Source organism: Gekko japonicus, unplaced genomic scaffold (genome assembly GCF_001447785.1).
Source record: "Gekko japonicus isolate JY-2015 unplaced genomic scaffold, Gekko_japonicus_V1.1 scaffold955, whole genome shotgun sequence".
Taxonomy (NCBI): domain Eukaryota; kingdom Metazoa; phylum Chordata; class Lepidosauria; order Squamata; family Gekkonidae; genus Gekko; species Gekko japonicus.
This window is the reverse complement of record NW_015163631.1, coordinates 47,166-72,837: the sequence shown is the minus strand read 5'-3', so window position 1 is coordinate 72,837 and position 25,672 is coordinate 47,166. Positions and strand designations below refer to the sequence as shown.

Sequence of the window (25,672 nt, the reverse complement as noted above, 5' to 3'; positions counted from 1 at the left end):
ATGTTAACCTTGCTTTTATTTCTGTAATCAGACATTTAACACCTGTTGATAAACAGGAAAGCTTTGGCCTTCCCACAAGCTAGATGTGTGGTCAGCTAAGAATGTTGTGGTCTTGAAAAGTACAGAATGCTCACAGCACGCTGCCAGTGTATTCTAATAATCTTTCTGCTAAGAAATGACAAGGAAAATGATTTTTTTTGCACTCTAACTATATAAACCTGACTCCACCTTCATTTGGTGTGCAGCCCTGTTCAAAAGTGCCTCTCGGTGCTTGGCTGTTTTTTTTAAAAAGAACTCTTTACTTTTTTTTTGGAAATATTTTTATTTTTTATAAAACAAAGTAAAGATGTAGAGGGGATACAAATACAATGGTACTTCTGTTAGGGGTACATTTCATCATTTGGATTTCAAATTTCATAACTAATCTGTTTTACGTCTACGTTATTGGTTTCATCTTTACATGATGTTTGGTTAAAGAAGCCTCTTTTCATAGCTTTCTTGATTATTAACCACACAGGCCTTCTTTTAGACTTACACAAAAGAAGAACACGGAAATAAGGAGAAAATCCAAGATAAGTCCATGTGAATAACTAATAACCCATAAATAACTGGATTTAATAATGATATATTAATATAATAATATATAAATAACTTATAATCACAACATAGGGCATAAATCAATACTTCATAAATACAGCATAATAAATATCCCATACCAAGTGTCTAAATTATAGACAAAGTTCTTGCCAAATTATTTCTGTTTTATAAAAAGCACAATTCCTGGACTATAGTCTCTATAGTTGCTGTAAATAATACGTGCGTGTTGGATTCCAAATGATGCATGTGACTCCTTTAAATAGTCTTTGCCAAAGTTTACAGTTTGCAATATGATGTAATCATGCTAAACCTGCTGGATTCCAAATAATGATTGCGGCTCCTTTAAGTCCTTGCCAACTTCCAAAATTTGCAAAGTAAAAGCCCTCCTGTTGGATTCCAGATAATGCATGCGGCTCCTATAAGCATTCCTTAGTAGTTTTCAAAACTAGCAGTAAAATATAGTAGTATACAGCCTGACAGAAACACCAGTATAAATCTTCTGTTTCAAAAATCTTCTTCAGAGGCTTAATGGCTCATCATCATGCTTATAACAGCAGATCAAGGAATACCGATACTAATGCATGGAGTCTGACACGTCATGCATCTTCTGGGAGAAAAAGCCAATTAATATATAACTATCAAATCCAGTTATTTATGGGTTATTAGTTATTCACACAGACTTTTTAATATCTTGGATTGTCTTCTTTTAGACTTGGCAGTGCCTTTCCTAACCTGTGGAATGCATTCTTATCTGAGCTTCAATTAGTGTGGTTTTAAATAACTTCCAAGCATCCTCTATGTATTTAACACTCCTGGATTTCCCTTTCAGCTTCCTTTTAACTATTCCCCTCATTTTTTAAAAGTATCCTCTTTTGAAATCAAATGTTACAGTTTTGGACTTCAGGAGTAAGTTTCTATTGACTTGAATGCTGGACTTAACAGCATTATAGTCACTGTTAATTTTGGCCTTCCAACCTTGCTTGGAAAAGGTACTTAGCATAGCTGATGTATTTTTAGATTCACTTGTTTGATTATCTCATCAGTAGTTAAGAACCAGTAATTTATCTAGATGATGATCAAATGTTTAAGATAGAAAGATTAAGCATGGGTTTTTAGAAGAATTCCCCAAAGCAGTTTTAAGACAATGATTGTAAATCTTGCTTGCTTTTAAGTTTTACTTATTTAAATATGATTTGAGGAATGCTAGGAGATTTGATATTATTACCACTTGTTTTTGTGGTTGCTGTAGGGTTAATTTTCATATGCTTGTATTTTCAAATGTTTTGTCTAATAAAATTATTTCTTTTTTTCAATAAAAGGTAGAACAAAGTTTGAGTCCAGTGGCACTTTTAAGACTTTAAGTTTGCCTGGCAAGGTGGGATAAAAATTGAAAGTAATAAATAAAGCACGAAAGTAATAAATAAGCACGAAAGCTTATACCCAGAATTAAACGTTGTTGGTCTTAAAGGTGCCACTGGACTCAAACTTTGTTCTTTTACTTCAGACCAACAACATGGCTACTCACCTGAATCTATTTTAAAAAAAGATACTCTCCTGAGACCGGAAGTAGGTACGGTGCGGCGACGGGCGGCTCTCTCGGGCTCTCCGAGAACGCCCGAGCCTTTAACGTTCTTTCGGGGGACCCTGGGAGACCGGGGTGACCTCGGTAGACCTCATGGAGTGAGGACTATGCAGGGGACTCAGTTGTGGGCCCCCCCCGTTCTCGGCAAGGCGGGGGGGTGACCGCTTCCTGTCCCGAAGCGGGAGCGTTTTATGGATTAGAGTTTACTCTACACAAGCTGCGACCATCCTTTTTTTTTAACCATTTTTTGAAACTGAAATTCAATATGGGATATAGCAAGGACTTTGTAAGTACGCGTTTCTCTAATTTCTAATGATTTGGATACCGTTTGGCAAGTTACCCCTTGTTTTTTGAGCCCAAGATGGAGGTGTACGAGTGGCCGGAGAGAGAAAGAGGCAAAGAAACATAATGGATTATTTTTTTTCGTGGGGTTTGGGAACTTTGTAACGGGGGACTTAATTTTTCTGTTGGAATTATTGGAAGAATATTGAAAGAGGACTAAGTAAAAGTAACTTTATTCCTAAATATTGAAAGAGAACTAAGTAGAAGTAACTTTATTCCTAAAATGGCGGCAACAGCTGAGCCAAAGAAGGAGGATTTTGATGAGGACACCTTGGTAGGAGACCTCACACTGGAACAATTTATGAAAATATTGAGGGAGGAATTCCAAAAAGGCGTCAGGCAAGCATGTGCGAAGGTGATTGGAAGTTTACAGGTGGCATTACAGGATAAAGAAAGAGAGAGAAATGAGGAGGAATTAATGCAGGACGGTTGCGATATGGAGGAACAACAAGCTGATTGTTTTAAAGAGACCCTTGTTAATACCCAGCCTGTCCCATTGATAGAAGCAAAAACAAACAGAAGGGCTGTGTGGTATGCAGAGTCAGAACAAACAAAAAAGGAGAGAGAAAATATGTCTGATAAGGAAGGGAGGAATGAAAATAAGAAGAAAAGGAAAAAGATCAAGACAAGGTGTATGGAAAAGTAGGACTGAAAAGGCAATTAGGAGTATAATCAGGTGGAAATGTAGAAGAGAAAACGTTGATATAAGATCACATATAGCCAAAGAAAAAAGATACAGGGTCTCATGGAAGCGAAAGAAAAAGAAAAAAAGAGATCAAGACGAGGTATGTGGAAAGACGAGAGTGGAAACATAACCAGAGACAGAACAAACAAAAAAGGAGAGAGAAAATATGTCTGATAAGGAAGGGAGAAATGGAAATAAGAAGAAAAGGAAAAAGAGATTAAGACAAAGTGTATGGAAAAATAGGACTGAAAGGGCAACTAGGACTATAATCAGGCGGAAATGTAGAAGAGGAAAAGTTGATACAAGATCATATATAGCCAAAGAAAAAAGATACAGGGTCTCACAGAAGCGAAATAAAAAGGGAAAAAAGGGATCAAGATGAGGTATGTGGAAAGATGAGAATGGGAATATAAACTGGGACATAATTGGAGGGAAATACAGAAGAAATAATCCAGAAACAAGACTACAAGCATGTAAAGAGGGAAAGCAAACTTCAGATTTATAGGAAAAAAATTAAGTTGTATGAAGTTAAAATGTACATATATATATATATATACTTGATTTGTTGGACAAATGAATGGATGACTTTGATGTAATTTAATGGCAATGAATTTATTTTTATGGTTAATTAATTATTTATGCATGTAGGATGGGAAAGCAAACTTTAGATCTATAGAAACTAAGTTGTATGCAGCTAAAGTATACATATATATATACATGATTGGTTGGAAAAATGAATGGATGTCTTTGATGTATTTTAATGGCAATGAATTTCTCCCTATGGTTAATTAATTATTTATACATGTAGGATGGGAATAATGGTAATGTAAGTGGAGTGGGAAAAGAAAATTAATGAATGATGATCAGAGTAGAACGGTTTTGAAGTGTTGTTGGGGTTTTTTTTTCTCTTTTCTTGTTATATTGGAATTATGAATTTATGGCACTTCGTGTATCCAAACATTGATGAATTGGCTATATTGTACTGGGATTTTCGTCTCTTTTTCTTGCTTTTTCTTGCTTTTTATTTTTGTATTATTGTGCAGTGCTTAGAGTAATGGGGGCAGAAAATTATGAGTCAAATGTAAATAGAGCCTTAGTTAATTAGTGTAATATGTTTTATGGATTTGTGTTGGAAATGAATTTATAGCTTCCATTGCATGGTAAAATTTGATGATTTGGTTTATATGTCTAATAATTAGGCTTTAGAATTTAGGAGTGTAAGATAATTTTTAGAATAAATACACAGGGAAAAATTGGACATTAAATGTGGGAAGGAGAAGGATAGGAGTACCCCACCATAGATGATTTACAGTATAGAGGATAAATTAGTAGGTTAATTATGTGTATTAAGTGTTTTGGGTGAATAGGAAATATAATTTATAATACATGTTTGTAATGAATGCCTAACAGTTTAAAACTTAAAAGAAGGTAATTTTCAACAGAAAACTGTGAGAATTTCAAATGGAGAGTCCAAAGTCTATAGAGAAAGGTTGAACTAAATGAGAAACAAGTTAATAGATATAGTAAAATTAGAAAGGCGTACATAAAATGGTAAATTTGTGTCTTAGCTTTTATCCCTAAGGGTGGAAATGATGGTATCTTGATGTATTTGTATGCACAATGTTAGTTGGATTGTATGTGATATATATGTGGCATATTGAAAACCCAATAAAAAGATTTAAACAAAAAAAAAAAAAGATACTCTCCTAAGGTTTTCTGCCTGGTTTGCTAGCTAGAGTTCAAAGAACAGAATTCACATTTGATTAATTTGTACCATCAAAATTAAGGGTTGCAAATAATCTATCTGCTAGATCCTGGAGATGTCTGGGGCGAAATAACTTAAAAGTTTAATTCTTAGCTAACTAGTTAGTTAAGATTCTCTAGCTGGATGTGTGATAGGTTATGATAACAAGTGTGCTAATTTTTGTCAGAATCCCACAAATTCAGACTCAACAACGTTCCTTCCAAAGGATCAAGTTTATTGAGTTCAGTAGAAGCAGGTCATCTGTGCATACATTCTGTGTAAAGGCTAACCCAACAGGTGGGAGAGGGTAAAATATACAGCGTTTGAAGCGGGGCCCCTTATGGAGTTAACCCAATCAGAGGTGCAAGCCTTGTGCTAGAGATATTCTTCTGTTTAAATGTGTTAGCCTTACGTCAGTCATTATGATTGAGCCTATGGGTCCAGTGGGTATAAATTGTTAAAGGTTTGTCTCCTCTGGGCTGGTCATCAGTAGCTCCTTGTGAGGCCTTGGCGACCAGTCCAGAGCGTTCTGAGTTTCATGCAAGTGCACTAATTTTAGTATTGAGTTTGCATTGAGATAGTCTATGCTGAATATTGAAATGCTGTGAAGTGTTTTGGTCTTGAGCAGTTCTGTTACCTCGCTTTTGTCGCTTAGCGAATAAGTTAGAACAAAGTGCAAGCTTTCGTCTTTGTTTCTTACCCCTTGGGCTGGTCTCTCGTCAGGGGCCTGGGATTAATCCCCCCCCCCAACACTCAGCTTCCTTTAGTTACTCTATGGACTTGGACCCCACGGCATATTGGATCTGGTCAAAGTCCAGTGGGTAGCCCTGACCCACCCATGGCCCTGGCCTCTTATGTAGCAGCTGCAAGAGTGCTTGGACTGGTCCCGGGCAGAAGTCGACTGAAGGCTTGGCACAGTCCAGCAGCAATGTAAGCAAGGATTTTCTAACAGTATTACTTGTGTACTGTACTCATGACAAACCTGAAATGTTGTCGAGGTGTACAAAAAAAGTTCTAGTCCTGGCAGAATTATGAAGGGACTTTTTAGCCTCCGCACAGATGCATACAGAACAGCTCCCACATGGGAAAAAAAACCTTTAGGTATTTGACTCCCCCTCATACAGCTGGTGTCCTTCATTTCTGGAAGCCTGCTTCTAACCAGTACGTCTTTGAGATTTTTAGCTCTCCCAGCTGTGAACAATGGAGGATTTTTGCATCTAGGGATGTTAGATAGAAGGTGCCAATATTTATTTATAATAGTCTGTACTGGTTTAAATGTGCTGTTATAAGTTAGAGGTATAAGGCCCGAAGGGGTCGAAACACGTATGGTCCTTAGGTCAAATGTTTTACCCATCTATTGGATATGTATAACAATCAGTTCTGCATGAAATATGTTCTTTGAGTCTGGTATTTAGACTATTTCTTTTAACCTTTTTTATGTTTTATGTATGTGTACACCCTAATAAACGTTTGTATATTTTTACCTGTAGCTTGACCCTCTTAGATCACAGCTTCATTTTGGGTTGAGTCCCCCCCCCCCTTTTTTTCCTGAGGTGTACTTCTTGCCAGGAATCAAATGATGTGATATAGGAGAGCTAGCTAGACGCCTGGGGTTTCTTAAGTATACGCCTGTATCTGAATCAGGCCCCCGACTCATCCAGAACAGTACCTCTAGTAATCTTCACAGTAGGCAGTTCTTTAAAGCAGCTTCCGTCTTGGTAATCCCTGTTAATCACAGGTTTCCTATTTGGCACCTTAATTTGATTCTGTAGGCCCTAAATAAAGCTCTGTTTCATGGTTGCAGTAATGGCGATTTAAGAGGGGTAGCCATAGCTTAGTCCAGAAAAACCAGAAGTCCAGTGACACCTTAAAAGACTAAAATTGTTTATTCAAACTTGGTATGTAAAACCTGATGACTGCTGTCTTCCTCCCCCCCACCCCCCCACAAGTACTTGGTAGCATGTTGTTAGGGGACAGATTCAGTTTGGCATAGCCATTCCACGACTTCAAAATATCATTCTTTCTCATTACGTCATCCCTCCGGAGCTTCAGCAAGCAAGGCACACAATAAATAAACTGAGTAATAAAGACACGGAACTTGATGCATCCCAAAATAAAACACAGGAATCTGCAGTGGAGACTGCTGCATTGGAGCCTGAATGTTTTTGCATGATGACTTCATGCGTTTTCCCTTCTTTTGTTTCATCTGTGCAGAATGAGTACGTGTTGTTGGTGTACCCATGCTGGTCCCGATGCCATTGGATTGCTGGAAAGGTATGCCTCTAAGGTGCTGTCCCCCAGTGAATTTGATGCCGCCAACGATGACCTCTGCTACTGTGTCGAGTGCGTGGATGAGTACCACAAAGCAAGGGAGAAGTCGCCATCACTGCAAACGGTAATTTGTTCTCTTCTGTAGCTCACAGTATCTTGAGGGCATCAGGGCTAGAAGTCTTGAGGCAAGCTGTGGTAGACTCTGGCAGGCAGAAGTCTGGTTGTCAGAGGGTGGCAAAACAGGCAAATAGGACAGAGGAGGGAATTGGGTTGTAGCTTGCTCTTTCCTTTGAGAGAAGAGTCGATCAGTTGAGGAAATGTGCCCATTGGTCACTTGTCAGCTGCTAACTGCAATGCTTCCTTCTGGCCAGATGCTTCGGTGCTGTGTATAAAGATGACGTATAAGAGAGCGTTACAAAATATTGGTAGAAAAAGAAGGGAAGGAGGTGAAAATGGACAATCGTGTAGGAAATAGAACTCTGGCAGTCAGGGGGATGTCTGTCAAGCTATAATGTTCCATCTTCTTTAGTTCTTGAGATAGTAGCATATAGTTCTCTGGTGAATTAGAACATCTTACCAGGGTGCTCTGTTTAGGATTTCTTTCGGCAGTTGTTCTGTTGTACCTTCCGCTCTGTGGGTTTTTTCGGGGGTGGGGGGAGGTCTGAGGAGCTCTCAGATGAAGTTGTTAAATCCACTGGGAGCGCTGCTGAAGTAGTACTTCAAGTAGCAGGCATCCTTGTTCTAGGTTTCTTGTTTGGACTTGCACAGAAGTTAAGCGGGACACCCCCTCAGCGATATTTCAGTATTGCATCAGTCAGCCTCTCTGCTATCAGTTTTAGTGATTGTCTTTTCCTCAGCATCTCTGGAGAAATAAATGTCTTGAAATGAGTGGGTGATCGAGCCCTAGACAGGAAGGGATCCTCCAGATCTTCGACATGGTCTCTGTGCTTCACACCCATGGGATCTAGTGCGCACGCACTGGATCGATCGGTGCTGTAGCAAGCTCTTTTAACGGATTTGCGCGCCCAGTCCCTCGGGCATGCGCGGGAACCCCACCGCGCATGCCCAGAGGGGTGGGCGCGGACATCCCGCCAGTTCCTTTCTTACCGCCACGTTGGAAAGACCTCTTTCTTCGTCGGTCTGATCGGTTCGCTGTTAGCTTTCGCCTCACAGCTCTTCAGAATTATTTCCAAACTTTCTTTTACTTTATTTTTTTGTCGTTTGTTCTTCAAAAACAGTTTAAAAAACACTTTTCCTTTCTTTTTGTTCTGTTGAGGGGAACTTTACCTCAGGCCTTTGGGCTACCCCCCCCCCCCACCGTTCCCTCTTCTTCACTCTTTTTATGGAGAAGAAGTGGGGATTTTTCAATAGGTGCAAGGGTTGCGGTAGCAAACTTGCTCCTCCTGACCGTCATACCCTCTGCATTTTTTGCCTCGGAGAGTTTCATCAGCCAGAGTCCTGTTGTCACTGTGCGCGTTTCTCTCACCAAACGAGAAAAAACCGTGCTGCGCGCCTTAAAGTGGCGCTGCTTGAATCGGCCCTTGCTCCTGCCTCTGCGATGGAGGAGAGACAGTCTACTTCGACAGCTCCGGCATTGAGACTTGCCTCCGATGTTGACCGCTCGACACCGAAGCTCCCAACATCGAAGGCACAATCTTCCGCTTCTACACCAGTCAAAAAGAAGGCTAAGGCAAGTAAGGATCACAAGTCTGCTAAGAAGGGCACCTCCAAGTCCCTGAAGGCGGCGAAGAAGGGGAAGGAAGCAGTGTCTGCACTGGGTGATGCCCCTAAAGTGCCTCCCGCTCCAACGGCAGTATCGATATCGGAGGCCCAAGTCCCTCCACCGATACCGACCATCCATGTATTGGACTCCCCTGTCCATCAACTGGAGCCTCCTTACTCCGACATCGAAACGGTAGAGCTCCTAAGTCATCAAATGGATGCAGAGCCTTCTCCATCTCCTTCCCTGTCGTTGACATCGACGGTATCGGAAGCTCCCGACATCGAACAGCATCGGCACCGATATGCTACATGTGACACGCAGCATCACCCCCACGTCTGCACACTCAATCTGTCAATATCGACCCCAGAGACTACCGGGACGGCTCTCACAGACAGGCTACTGCTTTGTCTCCCAGATGTCCACTGTCCAGAAGTCGCTCCCCAAGAGTCTTCCTGCCCCCTCCACCACCAATGTCGTGGGATTAACGACAATTGAGATACCTGTATGGGGCTTAACCACCATCCATGCCATGGTTGACTCCGGCGGGCTACTCTGACTGGGATCGCTATTCATCCCACTCTGTTCATAGGTCAAGATCGCCACATAAGTCAAGACCTTCAGCATCTCTGTCGCGTCCTCCTATAGTCGATCCTTCCCACCATACTCAGGAACCAGGTCGTCCTCTCAACCCTCCGGTCACTCCAACCCCAGTCGTCCCTGTCATCCAAACAAAACCCATAACTTGTCAACAGGACGCCTCGGTCCAAATACAACAGGACTCCTCTGATTCTATAGAAGAGGACTCAGATACGGAGGCTTCTGAGGCTCATACCTCTCCTGACCATACATCTCCCAACCAGGATGTCGCTGACGACTTACCAGTATCCCCGTCAGACAACCTTACATCTTACACAAATCTAGTGAAAAGAATGGCCCACTCTTTAGGCCTCTCTGTAGTCCAGCAACATCCGCAGGCAACAGATGCAGTCTATGATATAGTCCAGCTAGATACATCTTCCACCTTGGCATTGCCCATGTCTTCAGTCCTTCTGCAGACAGCAAAGTCACCATGGCTGAAACCTTAGTCTGCCCCTGTGTACACAAGACGACTGGACCACATGTATAGGATCCAACAGGCAGATGCTGAATTCCTCTTCTCACATCCTCAGCCTAACTCAATGGTGATTGCATCTTCCTCCAAATCCAAACGAATGCATTCTGCTCCTTCTGATAAGGAAGGTAAGAAATTGGATGCCTTCGGCAGGCGCTTCTACTCTACAGGAGCGTTAGGAGTCAAGGCCTCTAACTACCTGGCCTGTATGAACCGGTATCAGTATACTCTCTGGGAACGGTTCTCAGAACTTCTCAGCCACCTCCCAGGCGATAAACTCCAGGCAGACACCACCCGCCCTCCTTCCCCGCTGCTGTCAGCTTCTACATCTTTAATAGGGGTTGATTTGCGGTGGTTTGTAGGAACTGGCGGGATGTCTGCGCCCACCCCTCTGGGCATGCGTGGTGGGGTTCCTGCGCATGCCGAGGTCTGGGCGCGAAAATCCGTTAAAAGAGCTTGCTACAGCACCGATTGATCCAGTGCGTGCGCACTAGATCCCATGGGTGTGAATGCACAGATGACCACTCGAAGATCACCAGTTACTGGTAAGCAACCTGTTTTTCTTCCTTCTCTGAGAATTGCTTCTTTGCTATGGTAGTCTCAGGCCTTGGCAATGCAGTCCCTATGCCTGATTTTATTGCTCTGTCATAAGAACATAAGTGTATAGACTTCTGCCCCTCAAGCCTGTCCAGGAATGAGGGGGGAAGCCCATACATTTTCAGTACATTAAACAACAACCCAGAGAGGTAGGCTACCCTCTCTGGATTCAGAACAATATGCCACCAGAGTCTCTACAATGATCTATAGTCCCCTCCAGCAAAAATTCTCCTTTGTGAGCTACTGGCATTAAAGTTGTGAGCGAGCAATTTGACTACTGCATAAATTAGTTTGCTCTGGGGCCATCCTTCCTGAGCTAAGGCAAATATGTGTGAGCCGGAGGCTAAAAAACTGTGCGCTAGCTCACACTAACTCAGTTTAGAGGGAATACTGCCTGTGAGGTAGGTGGGGCTGAGAGAGGTCTTTTGAGGACTGCTTGTAAGAGAACAGCTCTGAGATAAATTTTGACTGACCCAAGGTCGCACCAGCAGCTGCATGTGAAGGAGTGGAGAATCAATCCCGCTTCTCCCAGATTAGAGTCTGCACTCCTAACCACTACACCAAACTGGCTCTCCTATCTACCTGCTGTCCCTCACATACAGAAAGCATATGTCTTTGGGCTTTGTAAAAGGTAGTAGCTGTGTCTCTGCTGAGACAGAAAGGGGCATAGCCCAGTAGAACTTAGTATGCTCTACGTGTCTAAAATCCTGCGTCCAGTCACTGACATCTTCAGTGGAAAAAAAAGATTTCAGATAGTGGAAAGAACTTTCTCTGCCCAAGTCCATGAAGAGTTGCTGCCAGTCAGAGGAGACAATACTGGACTGAATGGTCCAACCCAAATAATTCAGAAAAGGGGTCCTGTAACTGTTTGCTTAATTTGATTACGCAAAAATATGTTCACATTAAAACACATACCCCTGTTTGTCACTGTACCCCTTCCCCAGCTATCAGGAAAGCAATCAGGCTAGTGTTTCCAAATGATCCAGGCTGACTCTTGCCAGGACATGGTTATTACTGTCATTTTGTACAAAGTCTGTTCTTTAAGAAGACATAGCCTTCAGTAGCCATGTTAATACCCTTTTAGTGTGTCAGAGCACAAAGAAAAGATCCTTTTTCAAATACTGCCATTTAACTTTTTTTAACATCAGCATTAGAAGGTGGCTGCAGGTTCTCTTTTCTTTTCCCCTACAGATCAAATTCTGTCTCAGCACAGCCTTCTCCTGTTTTCCTTATTGCTTCCTTTTCTCCTTGACTCGATACAGACTCTTCTAATATTACCATGGCTTCTTCCTGACTTCAGTGCTTCGTTTCCTGTGTTGCCGCCTTCAGAGATCTTAGCTGTAATCTTATCTTAAACCTGACGTAAGGAGAACTCCACATGTTCCTGGGGGAATGAAGGGTTTAACAAGGTAGCAAGGAAAAACAAGACAATATGTGGAGAGATGATCTTCGGGTGCCAAACAGACCCAGTTTAAATGAGGTGCAGAGCACCTGCCTGTGTCCAGTGCCCCGGTCTTCTTTTTCAGGATGCGTCTCTTCAGCCCATGTGCAATATTTCCATGCTCGCAAATCTTTTTACTTTTAATTTTTTTCTAATCAATGCTTTGATCATTTACATTCTCTCAAGACAGTATGCAACAATAATTCTAAAAACAACACACATTAAAAACCAGCAGCAACCATTTGAAATGCTTTAAAACCCAAGTTTTTAAAAGGAATCTTGTGGCACCTTAAGGACTAAGTGTTTTATTAATGCATAGTCTTTCTTGGGCCACGTCATCAGACAGACAAAATCCGACACAATATGTAGAGTTAGAGGGAGGGGGGACATGTAAAATGCAGATTGTGACACGCAAGAAAATCCAGGGACAAAATCTTATCTAAGCAACCATAGAATAATAAATCATTTCACATATCTAGTTCACTCTAACTGTTCATGCCCCCGCAGGCCATGGGTTTCTGCGTGCATGGGACAAGACACGCAGCTTTGTGTGGGTACACCATGACTTAGCTGAAGTTTCTGTGTGTTCTCTTGGCTTGGCCTTAACTCAGTTAATAAGTATACTCAGAGCTATTTTTCTCCCATGTTCACTTCTGCAGATTCCTTCATTGGGACCCGGGTTATAGCCCGTTAGCTTACAGTTTTGTTATCTTTTTCAGTTATTCCAGTTTTGGTATTATTAATGCTGCTAGTAATCCTGTCCACATTCTTCCATTTTTTATTCTATCTTGCTTGTCCAGTAGGGAACCAAATGGAAGACATCTATTAACAGATTAGGCATTTCCTTGATTATGAATTGATTGATTTATTGATTTATTGGTTTGTTCGATTTGTATTCCGCCCTCCCTGCATGGGCAGGCTCAGGGCGGTTTACAACAAATTAAAATACAATACAATAAATATAATAAAACATAGATGCATTAAACAATGCAATAGTATAAAATTCAGACAGTAAAATTTATATATGAAGGGCTGTTGCATGTAGATGGCGATAGCGTCTCATAAGGCCATTTTATGGTGGTACTATGTGGCCATACTGGTATCCTTAGCTGTTAATTACTATTAACATAAGGGCTTTAACAATTCAGTTGTTGGCAATTCAGATGTTGTTGATGTGTTAGTGGCGGCTCCTAATCGAAAAACTGGTGGAAGAGCTCTGTTTTACAGGCCCTGCGGATCTGTAGAAGGTCCTGCAGGGCCCTGTTAATGACCAAATACTTCTATACAATTGGGCTGGGTGTGAGCTTGCGGACGCAACCGTGGCCACGTAGAACTCCCTCTTCACGACTTTGACTGTCATCTCATAGGATCTCATAAACATCCTATAAGATGCTCTTGTTGCTTCGTTGCAGGCATGCCGCCACTGTCTCTGTAGTAGTCTAAGCCTTTGCTTCATCAGCCGCAACTCCTGGGCTGATTATGCCTTACGCCCTGCTTGTTAGAATAACCAACCTCAACTCCCTTGTATGTCATTCATGACAGTTTGGAAGAAGAGTTTAAACAAGTTGTGGTATTCCAGTGTAGAGTATGCCCAGGTTTAAATGTTTTTTTAAATTAATTATTACTGTCTTATAGAAACCTTTGGGATAAAATTCTTTGGGTTTCTCCTGGAGGATTAACATCCTGCTTCAGAACTCTAGAAACACCAAATGATTTCAATCATTTTTTAAATAATCTTTTTATTAATTTTCAAAAAGAAATAACAGAATAATCATACATTGTTTTCACATCCCAGAAAAACAGAAGGCAAAAGACTGGGGGGAAAATTAACATATACATAATAATCAATTATTCGTCCATCTCTCTAATAAGTTATCATCTCATTGATTTTACAAATCACGTACTTCATGCCTCTCTACAAATTTACCAAAATTTAATTATTAAATTGTCAAATATCTCCCCATGGATCTATATTTAAGATACTAGATATCTAATTTTAATAAACCACTTTATTGAAAGTACCTTGCTAATTGAAAATCTATCTAAATCTAACTGTTTTGCCATTCATTCATTGGTATCATTCATTGGTATCGATATAACCTACTCATGACACTGGAGAAATAATAGCAACTCACACAAGAGACAAAAAGGACCATCACTTACTCCCTCTTTCACATTTTCCATTTTGATCACTTCTTAAATGAGGGAGCAAACAAACAGTTAAATCATTATCTACCATAGAGTGAAGGTTGTACCCAAAGATTTCTCTTTGCTTATTTTGTTATAAGCAGCCTGCAAAACTATGTCTATGATATTCATTGTCTTATTTTTTTCTTTTTAATTTTTTTGTTAATGATTTAAAGATCAGTATCTTTAAAATTTCTTTTTCTTAAACCAATTTACACAGGGGAGGGGAATACACACCTTGTTTTAACTACCCAAATAAAAACCAGTATTTCATTGAATCATATCTTCCATCTTCAGTCTTAAAAATCAATATAACTCCTATAAATAATGAAACAATGGTCCCAAACCAAATTAACCGACTCCAACACCTTCTTTTAACATTTCATTACAAACAAAATGTGTACATTTTCTTCACAATGTCCATTCCCTTATCAAAAGCCATCATTTATCAAAGATGAAAAAATATATTACACACCAAATCATAACATAATTTCAGATTCCCCCCCCCATTTTTCTGTTTCCTCTTCCTTTTTTCCAACTTCTTTCCAATGTCTAAAATTCTTGTATTCTTCGACTCTGTTTCAGACTTGATCTGTCCTTTTTCCATGTAGCATTTATCACTATTTTGGGGATTTTAGAGTTCTTTCCTCCATCTCTTAATTCCTTGTTTTTAGTCACTTTCTTTCTCTTTCTCCTTTGTACAACAATCTTTAAGGAATGTCCTTTTTTTACTTTTTTTTTTTTTTGCTTCGATCTTATTTGGTCATTCCGCTGATGTTTTCTACGTACATCTGATTCATGAGTTACATTCTGCGTGATCCCTTGTCTCTTATCTCATAGCTCCCTCTCCTGGCTATGATCTTGTAATTCAGCCGTAGCTTGCAGATGCAGACTAGATTCTCTGTTTTCACCAATGTCTACAAATTCATTCCTAGGTTCTTTAAATAAACAGCTTCTTTAATTGTAGTTGACAAGAATCTCTTGAATTGTTCAAAAGTTAATTCTTCCACTAACATATTCAAATTCCATTCTTCCTCTTCCTCATGGGTCGCCATTTTCTTGTTATTTTTAGCTCGTTATTCTTTTACATTTTACTCACCAGTATTTAAGTATAATGTTCAAGATATCTGCATGTTCTAACAGTCTTACTTTCGACTAACAGTATGACTATGAATTTTTTAAGCAGTTGATTTTTCTGAGTTCTTACCCCCGTTTCTCGGCACCATACAGTTTTCCCCCTGGTCCCTACATAGCCACTTTTTAAATACACTTTAGGGGTAATTAAAGGGGTTTTTCTATGCTCTGTATTAATTTTTGCATTGCATGAAGTACATGAAAAGTGTTAGTTAGACTCACTTTAAGTATCTTTTCTTGCTGCAATGTATTGCTTGCAGATAAAAGAAATATTGATTAAAACCGGCTGGTCGCTGCTAAGAAAACCATGGCGGCAGCCATGTTTTATCCTCCTCTGCGCTCCTGCATCGGGGCACAATGTCAACACCTCCACGATTCGCCGTTGTCAGGGGTGGGCGAAGAAGCCTCTTGCAACTTTGCGTCCCTTCAGGAAGCAAAGCAGGGCTCCCCCATTGGCGTGGGGGGCTCCAAAAGAACGCAATGGGATTGGGCGGTTTGGAGAAAGCCGAGACCCGTCCGCTTGTGGCACCGCACCGGAAATCTCCATTTCAATCATTTTTAATTTACATGTTTTTAGCCCTTGTTTTAACAGAAGAAAAGGAGTGTTTGTGATGTAACCTTTTAATTAAGAATTATTTACTTCAAGGAATAGGGAGTCGTGTTCTTTGAAGTGCAGGTGTGATCCTCCCTTGTTGAAGTCTCTGCCAATTTCGGTCAAATTGACCTGGTAGCAGTTTTTGCTTTGTGGAAAGCAACTCTCAATGAGAGCTTATGGTTAAGTTGTTTAAATGCGAGAAGTCCAGATCATGTTTATATTCTAACATATAGAATTATCAGATGCTTTAATGTCTCTCTGACTCTATATATATGTATTTTATTATTTTAAAGAAGGGGTTACTCTGTTTGCATTTTTAACTGGAATAACAGAAAACTTTGTTTGCTAGTAATGCTAATAGGGAAAGCTTGTATCATTGCAATTGGTCTCCCTCCTTTATTTCAAAGAGAAGAGCCTACCTAGGTCAAAAGGACAGTAATATATGTATTGTAACAAAGAGAAATCTAAATGCTTTGTTTGTGACACTTTGAAATATAGATTATGTTTAAGACAAGTTATTGTAAAAGATGTTGGTAAAAAGCTAAAGCTTCAACAATTCTAAGTTCTGTTAGTTTAAAACAAAGAGGGATGCTTGCCTGAAGAGAAATGTTTTAAGGGACTGTGTTTAAAGCCAAGTTAAAGAGCTAACAAAAAAGAGTTGGAAAATGGTCAAGAGCTGTGCCAGGTGTGTGTTGGACATAAATACATAAATCATGAAAAAGTAGAAAGAAACTAAGTTGAAAAGGCTAACGAGGGGAGTGTGTCTTTTTGACATTTCATGGAGGATCCAACTACTGAGTTCAGCCAAAACAAAAGTCATTAAATCATGGGGAGTGTGTCTTTTTGACATTTCATGGAGGATCCAACTACTGAGTTCAGCCAAAACAAAAGTCATTAAATCATGCACATTTGCAAATTTGCCAAGAGATGTGATAGTGCAGTTTGTCACCTTAAAAACTAAAGAAGATGTGTTTAAAAAACAATTCACGGAGTCATTAGAAATCGATGGTAAGAAAATAATAATACTGAGGGAACTCCCAAGAGTGATTCTGTTGGAAAGGAAAAAAATATAAGAAATTGGTGGATAAATTGAAACAGTTGCAGATTAGATTCAGATGGGAGATACCATTTGGACTGTTGTTCACATACCAAGCATTCACATTCCATCATGTCAACAAGTGATATGTATAAGTTCAAAGCGGACTATTCAACAGATTTTGGAGATATATAAGTACAAAACAATATGGATTACAAATTTTTATCTTGGAATGTAAATGGACTAAACTCATCAAACAAGAGAAAATTAGTAAGACATTGGCTGGAAAAACAGAAATCTAATATAATTTGTTTACAAGAAACGCATATTAAAAAGATGGACTATAAGTATTTGATAAACAAAAAACTGGGAGAAGAATTTTATTCATTGGCAGATAAAAAAGTCAAAGGAACAGTGATATATGTAAAAAAAGAACTGAATCCAAAAGAAATTTTTAGAGATAAAGATGGAAGATATATAGCGGTGGAAGTAACAATGAGCCAGAAAAAAATATTGATTGTGAATGTTTATGCGCCAAATGGTATAAAAGAAAGTTTTTCCAGGATTTGACTAAGGAATTGGATCAATTGAATTATGATGAGATGGTGATGGCAGGTGACTTTAATAGTACCGTGAATAACCAACTGGATCGACAATAAAAAACAAAGACTGATAAAATTGGAAAGCTACCAATAAGTTTTTTCAAATTAATGAAGCAAGAAAAAATAGAGGATGTGTGGAGGAAATTGAACCCAGGAGTCAAGGACTTTACTTTTTACTCAAACAGGCACCAGTCTTTCTCTAGGATTGATATGATGTGGATGTCTGGAGAACTGGCTTTGAAAACTTCAAAAGTACAGATATTAGCCAAGAACATTTCAGACCATAACCCAATACTATGGAAAATGAAAGAAGGAAATAAACAACTTCATTGGAGAATTAATGAAGATTTATTGGATAAGAAAAAGGTAGTTGAGATGTTACGTAAGGAATCTACGGAATTTTTTCAAAGGAATACAACTGAGAAACGACAATACAAACAGTTTGGGATGCTTACAAAGCGGTAATGAGAGGACTACTGATTTCGCTAAATGCAAAGGATAAAAAAGAAAGATTTGGGCAACAAATAGACTTGAGCCAGAAAATCCAGCAGAAAGAGAAGGAATTGAAGAGAAGACCGGGGAAAAAGACAATAATTAAGGACATACAAATTCTGCAAGACCAGCTAAATGTGATTGCAAATCGAGAGATTTATTGGAATTTAAAGAAATTACAACAAAAGTCATTTGAAGGAGCGAATAAGCCGGGAAAATATTTGGCGTGGCAATTAAAAAAAAGAAGAGAAAAAGGACAATAAATAAAATAATTGAAAATGGCAAAGAAGTGGTTGATTTGAATGGGATCATACGTGCCTTCTTTAAGTATTATGCTAAATTATTTCAAAAGAAGAATATAGACTCAGAAAAGATAAAGATATATCTGGAAACAGTGGACTTATTAGAAATTCAAGAAGAGGATAAAGAAATGCTGAATGCAAATACAAAAGGAAGAGATTTGTAATGCTATAGAAGATGCAAAATTGGGGAAAGCTCCGGGACCAGATAGATTTACTGCAAAGTTTTATAAAAAAATTAAAAGAGGAGCTGGCCCCTATGTTTGTGTCTTTAATGAATGATGTGAGAGAGTCTAAGAAAATTCCGGAGTCATGGAAAGAAGCTAATATATCGTTGAAACCTAAAGAAGGACAAGATTTGACTGATGTTAAGAATTATAGACCTATTTCTCTGCTTAACAATGACTATAAGTTATTTGCCAAGATAATTGCAGAATGAGTTAAGAACTATCTAAAAAAGGTTATTAAAGAAGAACAAGCCGTTTTTTTGCCAAATAGACAAATTAGAGACAATTTGAGAATGGTGTTTACATACAATTTCAATTCCTATCTGGGGCCACATTATATAGGGAAGTGACTTCCTACCGGCACCCAGGCAGAAGGGCTTGTTGTTATCCGGCTCCTTCAAGCGGGCTTCAGGTGTCGGCGTTCCACCTCCCGGTGCCTTGAAACAGGTCTTTTTCAGTCCAGCGGCTTCCTCCGGCGGGCCCATCCTGGTGCGCGGCCCCGTGCCAGCTGCAGCTCTGGCTCACGTCCTGCTGGTTCCGCCGCGCTACCACGTCACCGCGCCCCCACGACTCCGCCTCAACCGGACTCCGTTGCTCGACGTTGTGCTCACTGGGTCGCCAGGGCTGCTCACCCACCGCACTGCTTCCGCTACTTCGCCGCCACCACCGATGCTCCTGCTGCACACCTCACAAGGAGGAGGGTGCCCCCTGCCACCTAGGGGCAGGTACCCAATTTATCTACTTGCTATTTTTAGTGCTTTCAAACCGCTGGGTGGGCGAGAGCTGGGACTAGGGCCGGGAGCTCACCCCGGCCACGGTGGGTCTCGAACAGCCATAGTGGCTGTTCATTGATGTTACAGCAGGTGTTTTGCAGCCTGCGCCACCACTCAAAAGGCATTTGATAATTTGAATTGGGACTTTATGTTTCAAGTGATGGAGAAAATGGAAATTGGTAAAAAAAAATTAAATTTAATTAAGGCAATCTATTGTGAACAAAAAGCATCATTGATTGTGAATAAAGAAACGACAGAACATTTTGAAGTGCAAAAAGGTACGAGACAGGGGTGTCCATTATCCCCACTATTGTTTATTTGGATTTTGGAAGTGTTATTGACTAAAGTAAGAGAAGAGCAAGAAATTAAAGGATTGAACTTAAAAGTATTTTCATATAAGTACAGGGCATTTGCAGACGATGTGATGTTCGTGGTGGATGAGCCGTTAAAGACTTTGCCGATGTTAATGGACTTAATTAAATTTTTTGGAGATTTGGCCGGATTCTATCTCAATAAGAAGACAAAGGTGTTATGTAAAAATATGACTAAACAAAAACAACAAGAAGTACAAGAAAAAATACAATGTGAGGTAGTCAAGTAAACAAAATATTTAGGCATCGATTTGACTATGAAAAATATAGACTTATTTAAGAATAATTATGAAATTTTATGGAAGAAGGTGCAACAAGATATAAAGAAATGGGATGCCTTGAATTTGTCGCTGCTGGGAAGGATCTCGGCGGTTAAAATGAATGTTCTACCACGCTTGATGTTTTTATTTCAGACTATTCCGATTGTAAGAGAAACTAAGGTGTTTGATAGTTGGCAAAAAGAAATATCGAGATTTGTATGGGCGGGGCGGAAACCAAGAATAAAAATGAAAATATTATGTGATGCAAAGGAACGGGGAGGTTTCCAGCTGCCCAATTTGAAGTTGTACCATGAGGCGGCGTGCCTGATGTGGTTGGAGCAATGGATAAATTTGGACAACAAGAAATTGTTAACTCTTGAGGGTCATGATTGTAGGTTTGGTTGGCATGCCTATCTATGGTATGATAAAGTCAAAATGGATAATTTTTTCAAACACCATGTTATTAGAAAAACTGTAATGGAGACTTGGATGAGATACAAAAGATTTTTTTTAATGCTAGGCCCATGTGGATTGTACCAGCTGAAGTGATTAAACCATTTTCAAGACATGAAGGGAAAGATTGGTTGTCCTATAAAGATATTCTGAAGGGGGATGAGAAAAATTTTGAAATGAAAGAAAAGGAAGAGTTAGACTTTGAATATGATTGGTTGAACTATTGGCAAATTCGTGATTTGTTTAAGACTGATAAAAGAAAATACGGTTTTAGATGGAAAAACAATGAAATTGAATGTGTATGGGCAGATAGGGGAAAGATGATATCAAAGTTGTATAAAATTTTATTAAAATGGTACACTGAGGATGAAATTGTAAAAGGGCAAATGATTAAATGGGCTATAAATATGAATAAGGAAATACCTATGTCATCTTGGGAATATTTATGGAAGATTTCAATGAAAATTTCAACTTGTAATAATTTGAAGGAAAATTGTTTTAAGATGATGTATAGATGGTATATGACCCCTAAAAAATTGCAAATATGAGTGAAAATATGTCTAATAAGTGTTGGAAATGTAAAAACCATGAAGGCTCTTTGTATCATATGTGGTGGACTTGTGAAAAAGCTTTGGCTTATTGGACATTGGTCCATAATGAGATGCAGAAAATTTTAAAAGGTACATTTAAAAAAGAACCAGAAATATTGCTTCTGGGCCTTAAAATGGGAGAAGTCAATGTATCGAAAAAGACATTGTTATGGTATTTGATTACAACTGCGAGAATGACTTTTGCACAATTTTGGAAACAAGATAAAGTGCCAGAGATTTGGGACTGGATAAAAAAAATGCTCTTTATGGCAGAAATGGATAAACTGACAAGAAAACTTAATGGTAAAGAAGACGAAGAATTTTATGAAGAATGGAAAGACTTTAGAAGAAAAATGGGATGCAAAAAATTCTTTGATAAATTTTAATAATTATTAGAATGGACTATGGGAATATAATTTACAGAAATGATGTATCTAAGTAAAGTTACCTTAATAAGAAGTTATAATATGTAGAAAGTTAAGTTGAAAAATAAGATAAGATAATAAGGGGGAAATCACACTGTGGGAAGCCATGTAACGGGGAAGGGAGTTAATTGAAAATGGATATATAAAAATGAAATAATTTGAATGAATGAATGTGATGATGTAGCCTAAGAATAACATTGTTTTTTTAAAAAAACATGCACATTTGCCAATTAGAAGGCACAGGTGGGCATTAAATCATGACTTTTGGCACCGATTAAAAAGGGTCAATTATTTGTATTGTAGAACAGTGTCTCCTACAGGCTAAACTGAGCTATGTGTTTTACATAGTATAAACTTCAATTCTAACAGAACAAGTTTCATGAAATAATCAAGAATAATTCTGTAAAATTTCCTGATGAACCAAAATGAATAATAATGTGTAAATCAATACATCTATAAGAGCTTAATGCTACAAGGTATTTTGAAACACTAAAAGAATTCATGTAAAGAGTTTAATGCTTTAGAATGTCATTGTGATTATATGTTTTCATATTTTGAGTGAAAATAAGTTTATAAAATGCTTTAAGATACTTTTATATACATGTATTAAGTGTAAAGAAGAACTAAGTTTGTAGAATTTTGTAACTGAACTGATAGAATGTAGTATTGAGAATGAACTGAGTCTGAAAGTTCAGTCAGAGGTAACAGGAGTCTGGGAGGAGTGCCAAAGGAGTAAACAAAAGTTATAAATTAGAAATAATGAACTGCACCTGTGTTGTAGGAGTGGGAAATTCAGCCAACTACCATCCTGTGTGCCAAATATGTGATTGATGACTGACTAGACAAAGAAAACTAAACTGAGCATGTCTACATGATGTCAGTGATGATGTAAAGTGAGGAGGAGCAAAAAGAGTATATAAGTCTGTTCATTGCATTTGCTTGTTGAATACCCAGGCTGAATTAAGCTGGTCTATGACTGTAATAAACAATTCAATTGATTTTGTGCATACCTTGACTGAAGTTCGTTCTTTTGATTCAGCATAAACTGCCTCTGAACACAGACATCCAGAGCTCTTTTTTCCTCTGACAGCCACTTTGGCAGAGTCATTGGCTCCAACTCAAAATTTCCCCTTGTGCTAGAGCACAAGTGGGAAGACAAGCAAAAAGACCACAGTAGCCACCCGCACCAGATTAAACTTATTGCATCCCCACTTGTGTTTCCGTTTGTGCAATGCAATGTGCAACCCATTCTATAATACGCAGCAAGGAAAGCTCTTGGTGTTGCACAAGATATTGCACTAGTGAATTGTACTACGTCTGTTTATATTTCTGCTTGCCCATTTCTTGATCCAAGTTATTATTTATAAGTAGTTGTTCTTATGCCAATCTTGGTATTCATAAGGAAAACTATGATGACTCCTGATGTGCATAGGAAAGGAGGGTCTTTTTTCAGTCCTCTTATAGGGCATACAGGTAGCTCTCCAGGTAGGTGTTCAAATTCAGCCTTCCCTTCCTCTCACAATTTCTGTTTCTTTTTGTTTAACTATCTTTCAGTCACTGGGTAGTTGCAGCCGTATGCCAGAGAAACATCAGAATCTGTCCCTGGTACCACAGTAGTGATTCTGAGGGCAACACTACATGTGATGATACCCAAATACTAAAAATCACACCCACACAATCAGATAGGCCCAGGGTTTCTCTTGCATTAGCGTCCTGCTTCATTGTCAAGTGGCTGAGGCTAGGGAGGGGCTTTAAGAAAGCATGGCAGTTCTCTGCATGGGGCAGGGATAGGGGGTGGCCTTCTCCACATTTCTGTTCAATCTTTTCAGATGTCCTTTATTTGAATTGTTTTATGTTTTAACTTGCTAGCTACAGTCTTCTCTTGTGTGGATTAATCCGGTAGAGGTATTTGGCTGTGGCGTGTACGGTGGCTCCGTGTGGCAATCAGGCTGTAACCATTACTCTATAATGTCTCTTCAAATTCCAGGTCCTGTGGCAGTTGGAAACGACTCGCCTCATTAACCACTTAGAGAAAACCATGCGCAAGAGAAATGAGCCTCATGATTTATATATTGTGGAAGGAGACAAGGAAACACCATGCTACGATTATACCAGTTCTGACTTGGAGAGAGACCTCAGCATCCCTTTGTTTGAAATACTGAAATACCCGTATCTGCTGCTTAATAAGCATCTCAGTGAGTATCCGACAGGGCATGTTCTGTGAATGTAACTGGAACTGGTAAACGTTGTGATACTAAAAAAGGTTGATAAGAAGAGAAGGATCGATTTTTCACTCTGTCAACTGAGGGTAGAACATGAAGCCAAGTGAGCATATGCAGTAGAGTTAAATGGCCTGGGAAATAAGATTCTGTAATAGGAGTTTAATGAAGGATAAGGGGCCATAGTGAGATGGTGGCATCTTCTCCGCGGGATGTTCTGGGGGGGGGGGAAGCCGGGCGAACATCAATCAGATGGTTTTAGTTATACATGATATATCCCAGTTGGTCAGCCGTGTTGATCTGAAGCAGCAGAACAAATTTAGAGTCCAGTGGCATCTTTAAGACCAACAAAAGTTGGTCTTTTGCTCCTACCTTGAATAAACCTAGGTTGGTCTTAAAGGTGCCACTGGACTCTAAATTTGTTCTGTGATATATCCCAGTATCAGATGGTACTCTGAATCCAGATGTCCCCACAGAGTCTTTCCTGTATTATTATTATTATTATTATTTGATCATGACTCTTTTCTCATGAAAATAAGTTTTCCTTCATTCAGTGACCATTCAGCTTCCATAACTTTATTCTCCATCTTTGGCTTGCAGGTGACTTGTGGGTTGAGGCGCTTTTTGAAGTAGAGAAAATCAACTACAACTATGAGGTTACTGGCAAACATCCAGGGATTTATCTGCTTGTGGTTCACCCTAATGAACAAGTGAGCTGTTTTATACTACTTTCCATTCTTTTCTCTTTTTTGTATAAAACGTTTTGAATAAATATTAGACCTTGCGCATTAATATTGGCTGCAGACAATCTTTTTATGCTCCCACCTTATGACATAAGAACACAAGATGAGCCCTGCTGGATCAGGCCAGTGGTCTATCTAGTCCAGTATCCTGTCTCACACAATGGCCAACCAGCTCCTCTGGAGGGCCAACAACAGGGCATAGAGGCCAAGGCCTTCCCCTGATGTTGCCTCCTGGCTCTGCTAAATAAAGAGTTGAATTCTGAAATGCATTCATAGATGTCATTCTAGGTAAATTGTATGGAGTTGTTTTCAGCTAGTTCCAGGGCCCATTCAGATGTTTGAGATACGTCCGCTCATTCTCAGGCATGGACCATGCGCCTCTCCTACCTCCTGCTTTTGAGGAGAAAGGGATATTTTGTCCAGGATTAGGGTTAGGGTGCTCCACATTTCGGTGAACACAGTGTCCCTCTATTCTCCTTTAGGTCTCCCTTATTTTCCCACAGTGAATACCTTCATAATGATCATTTGTCAAGTGTCTAGTAGTTGAGCCAGTACTACTTGCAGATTTCTGACCCCACGCAGATGGGGGGGACAACATAAGTGTTCCTGCCCAGCCATTGGAGAGCTATAAATATTCAGGACTTTCAAAGAGATCCAGTTCAGTGGCTTTGAACAAAATAATCAGCAGGTACATAGGTCAATCTAATCCAGCATCCTATCTCACACAGTGGCCAACCAGCTCTTCTGGAGGGCCAACAACAGGGCACAGAGGCCAAGGCCTTCCTCTGATGTTGCCTCTTGGCTCTGGGATTCAGAGGCTTGGTGCCTCTGAGTGTGGAGGATAAGAACATAAGAAGAGCCCTACTGCATCAGACCAGTGGTCCAACTAGTCCAGCATTCTGTCTCACATGGTGGCCAACCAGCTCCTCTGGAGGTCCAACAACAGAGCATAGAGGCCAAGGCCTTCTGCTGAGGTTGCCTCCTGGCTCTGGGATTCAGAGGTTTAGTGCCTCTGAATGTGGAGGTTCCCTTCCGTAACCATGGCTAGTAGCCGTTCATAGATATATCGTCCATGAATCTATCTAATCTATCTAATCCCCTTTTAAAACTGTTTATTCCTGTGGCCACCACTACTGTTTGGGTTCTTGTTCACTTCCTTCAATAAAACTTTTT

At 39.6% G+C, this 25,672-nt stretch overlaps 1 protein-coding gene across 1 annotated transcript in view; it reads left to right on the top strand.

Annotated features, from left to right (window-relative positions):
- Nucleotides 1–25,672, top strand: part of SETX (senataxin) — a gene marked incomplete at its 3' end in the record, with an annotated part of 81,012 nt that overhangs the window by 12,045 nt on the left and 43,295 nt on the right. The window contains exons 2-4 of the mRNA XM_015407533.1: nt 7,165–7,345; nt 23,525–23,732; nt 24,357–24,466. Of these exons, the coding sequence (XP_015263019.1) occupies nt 7,166–7,345; nt 23,525–23,732; nt 24,357–24,466 (498 nt within the window). The remainder of the gene's footprint in view (nt 1–7,164; nt 7,346–23,524; nt 23,733–24,356; nt 24,467–25,672) is intronic.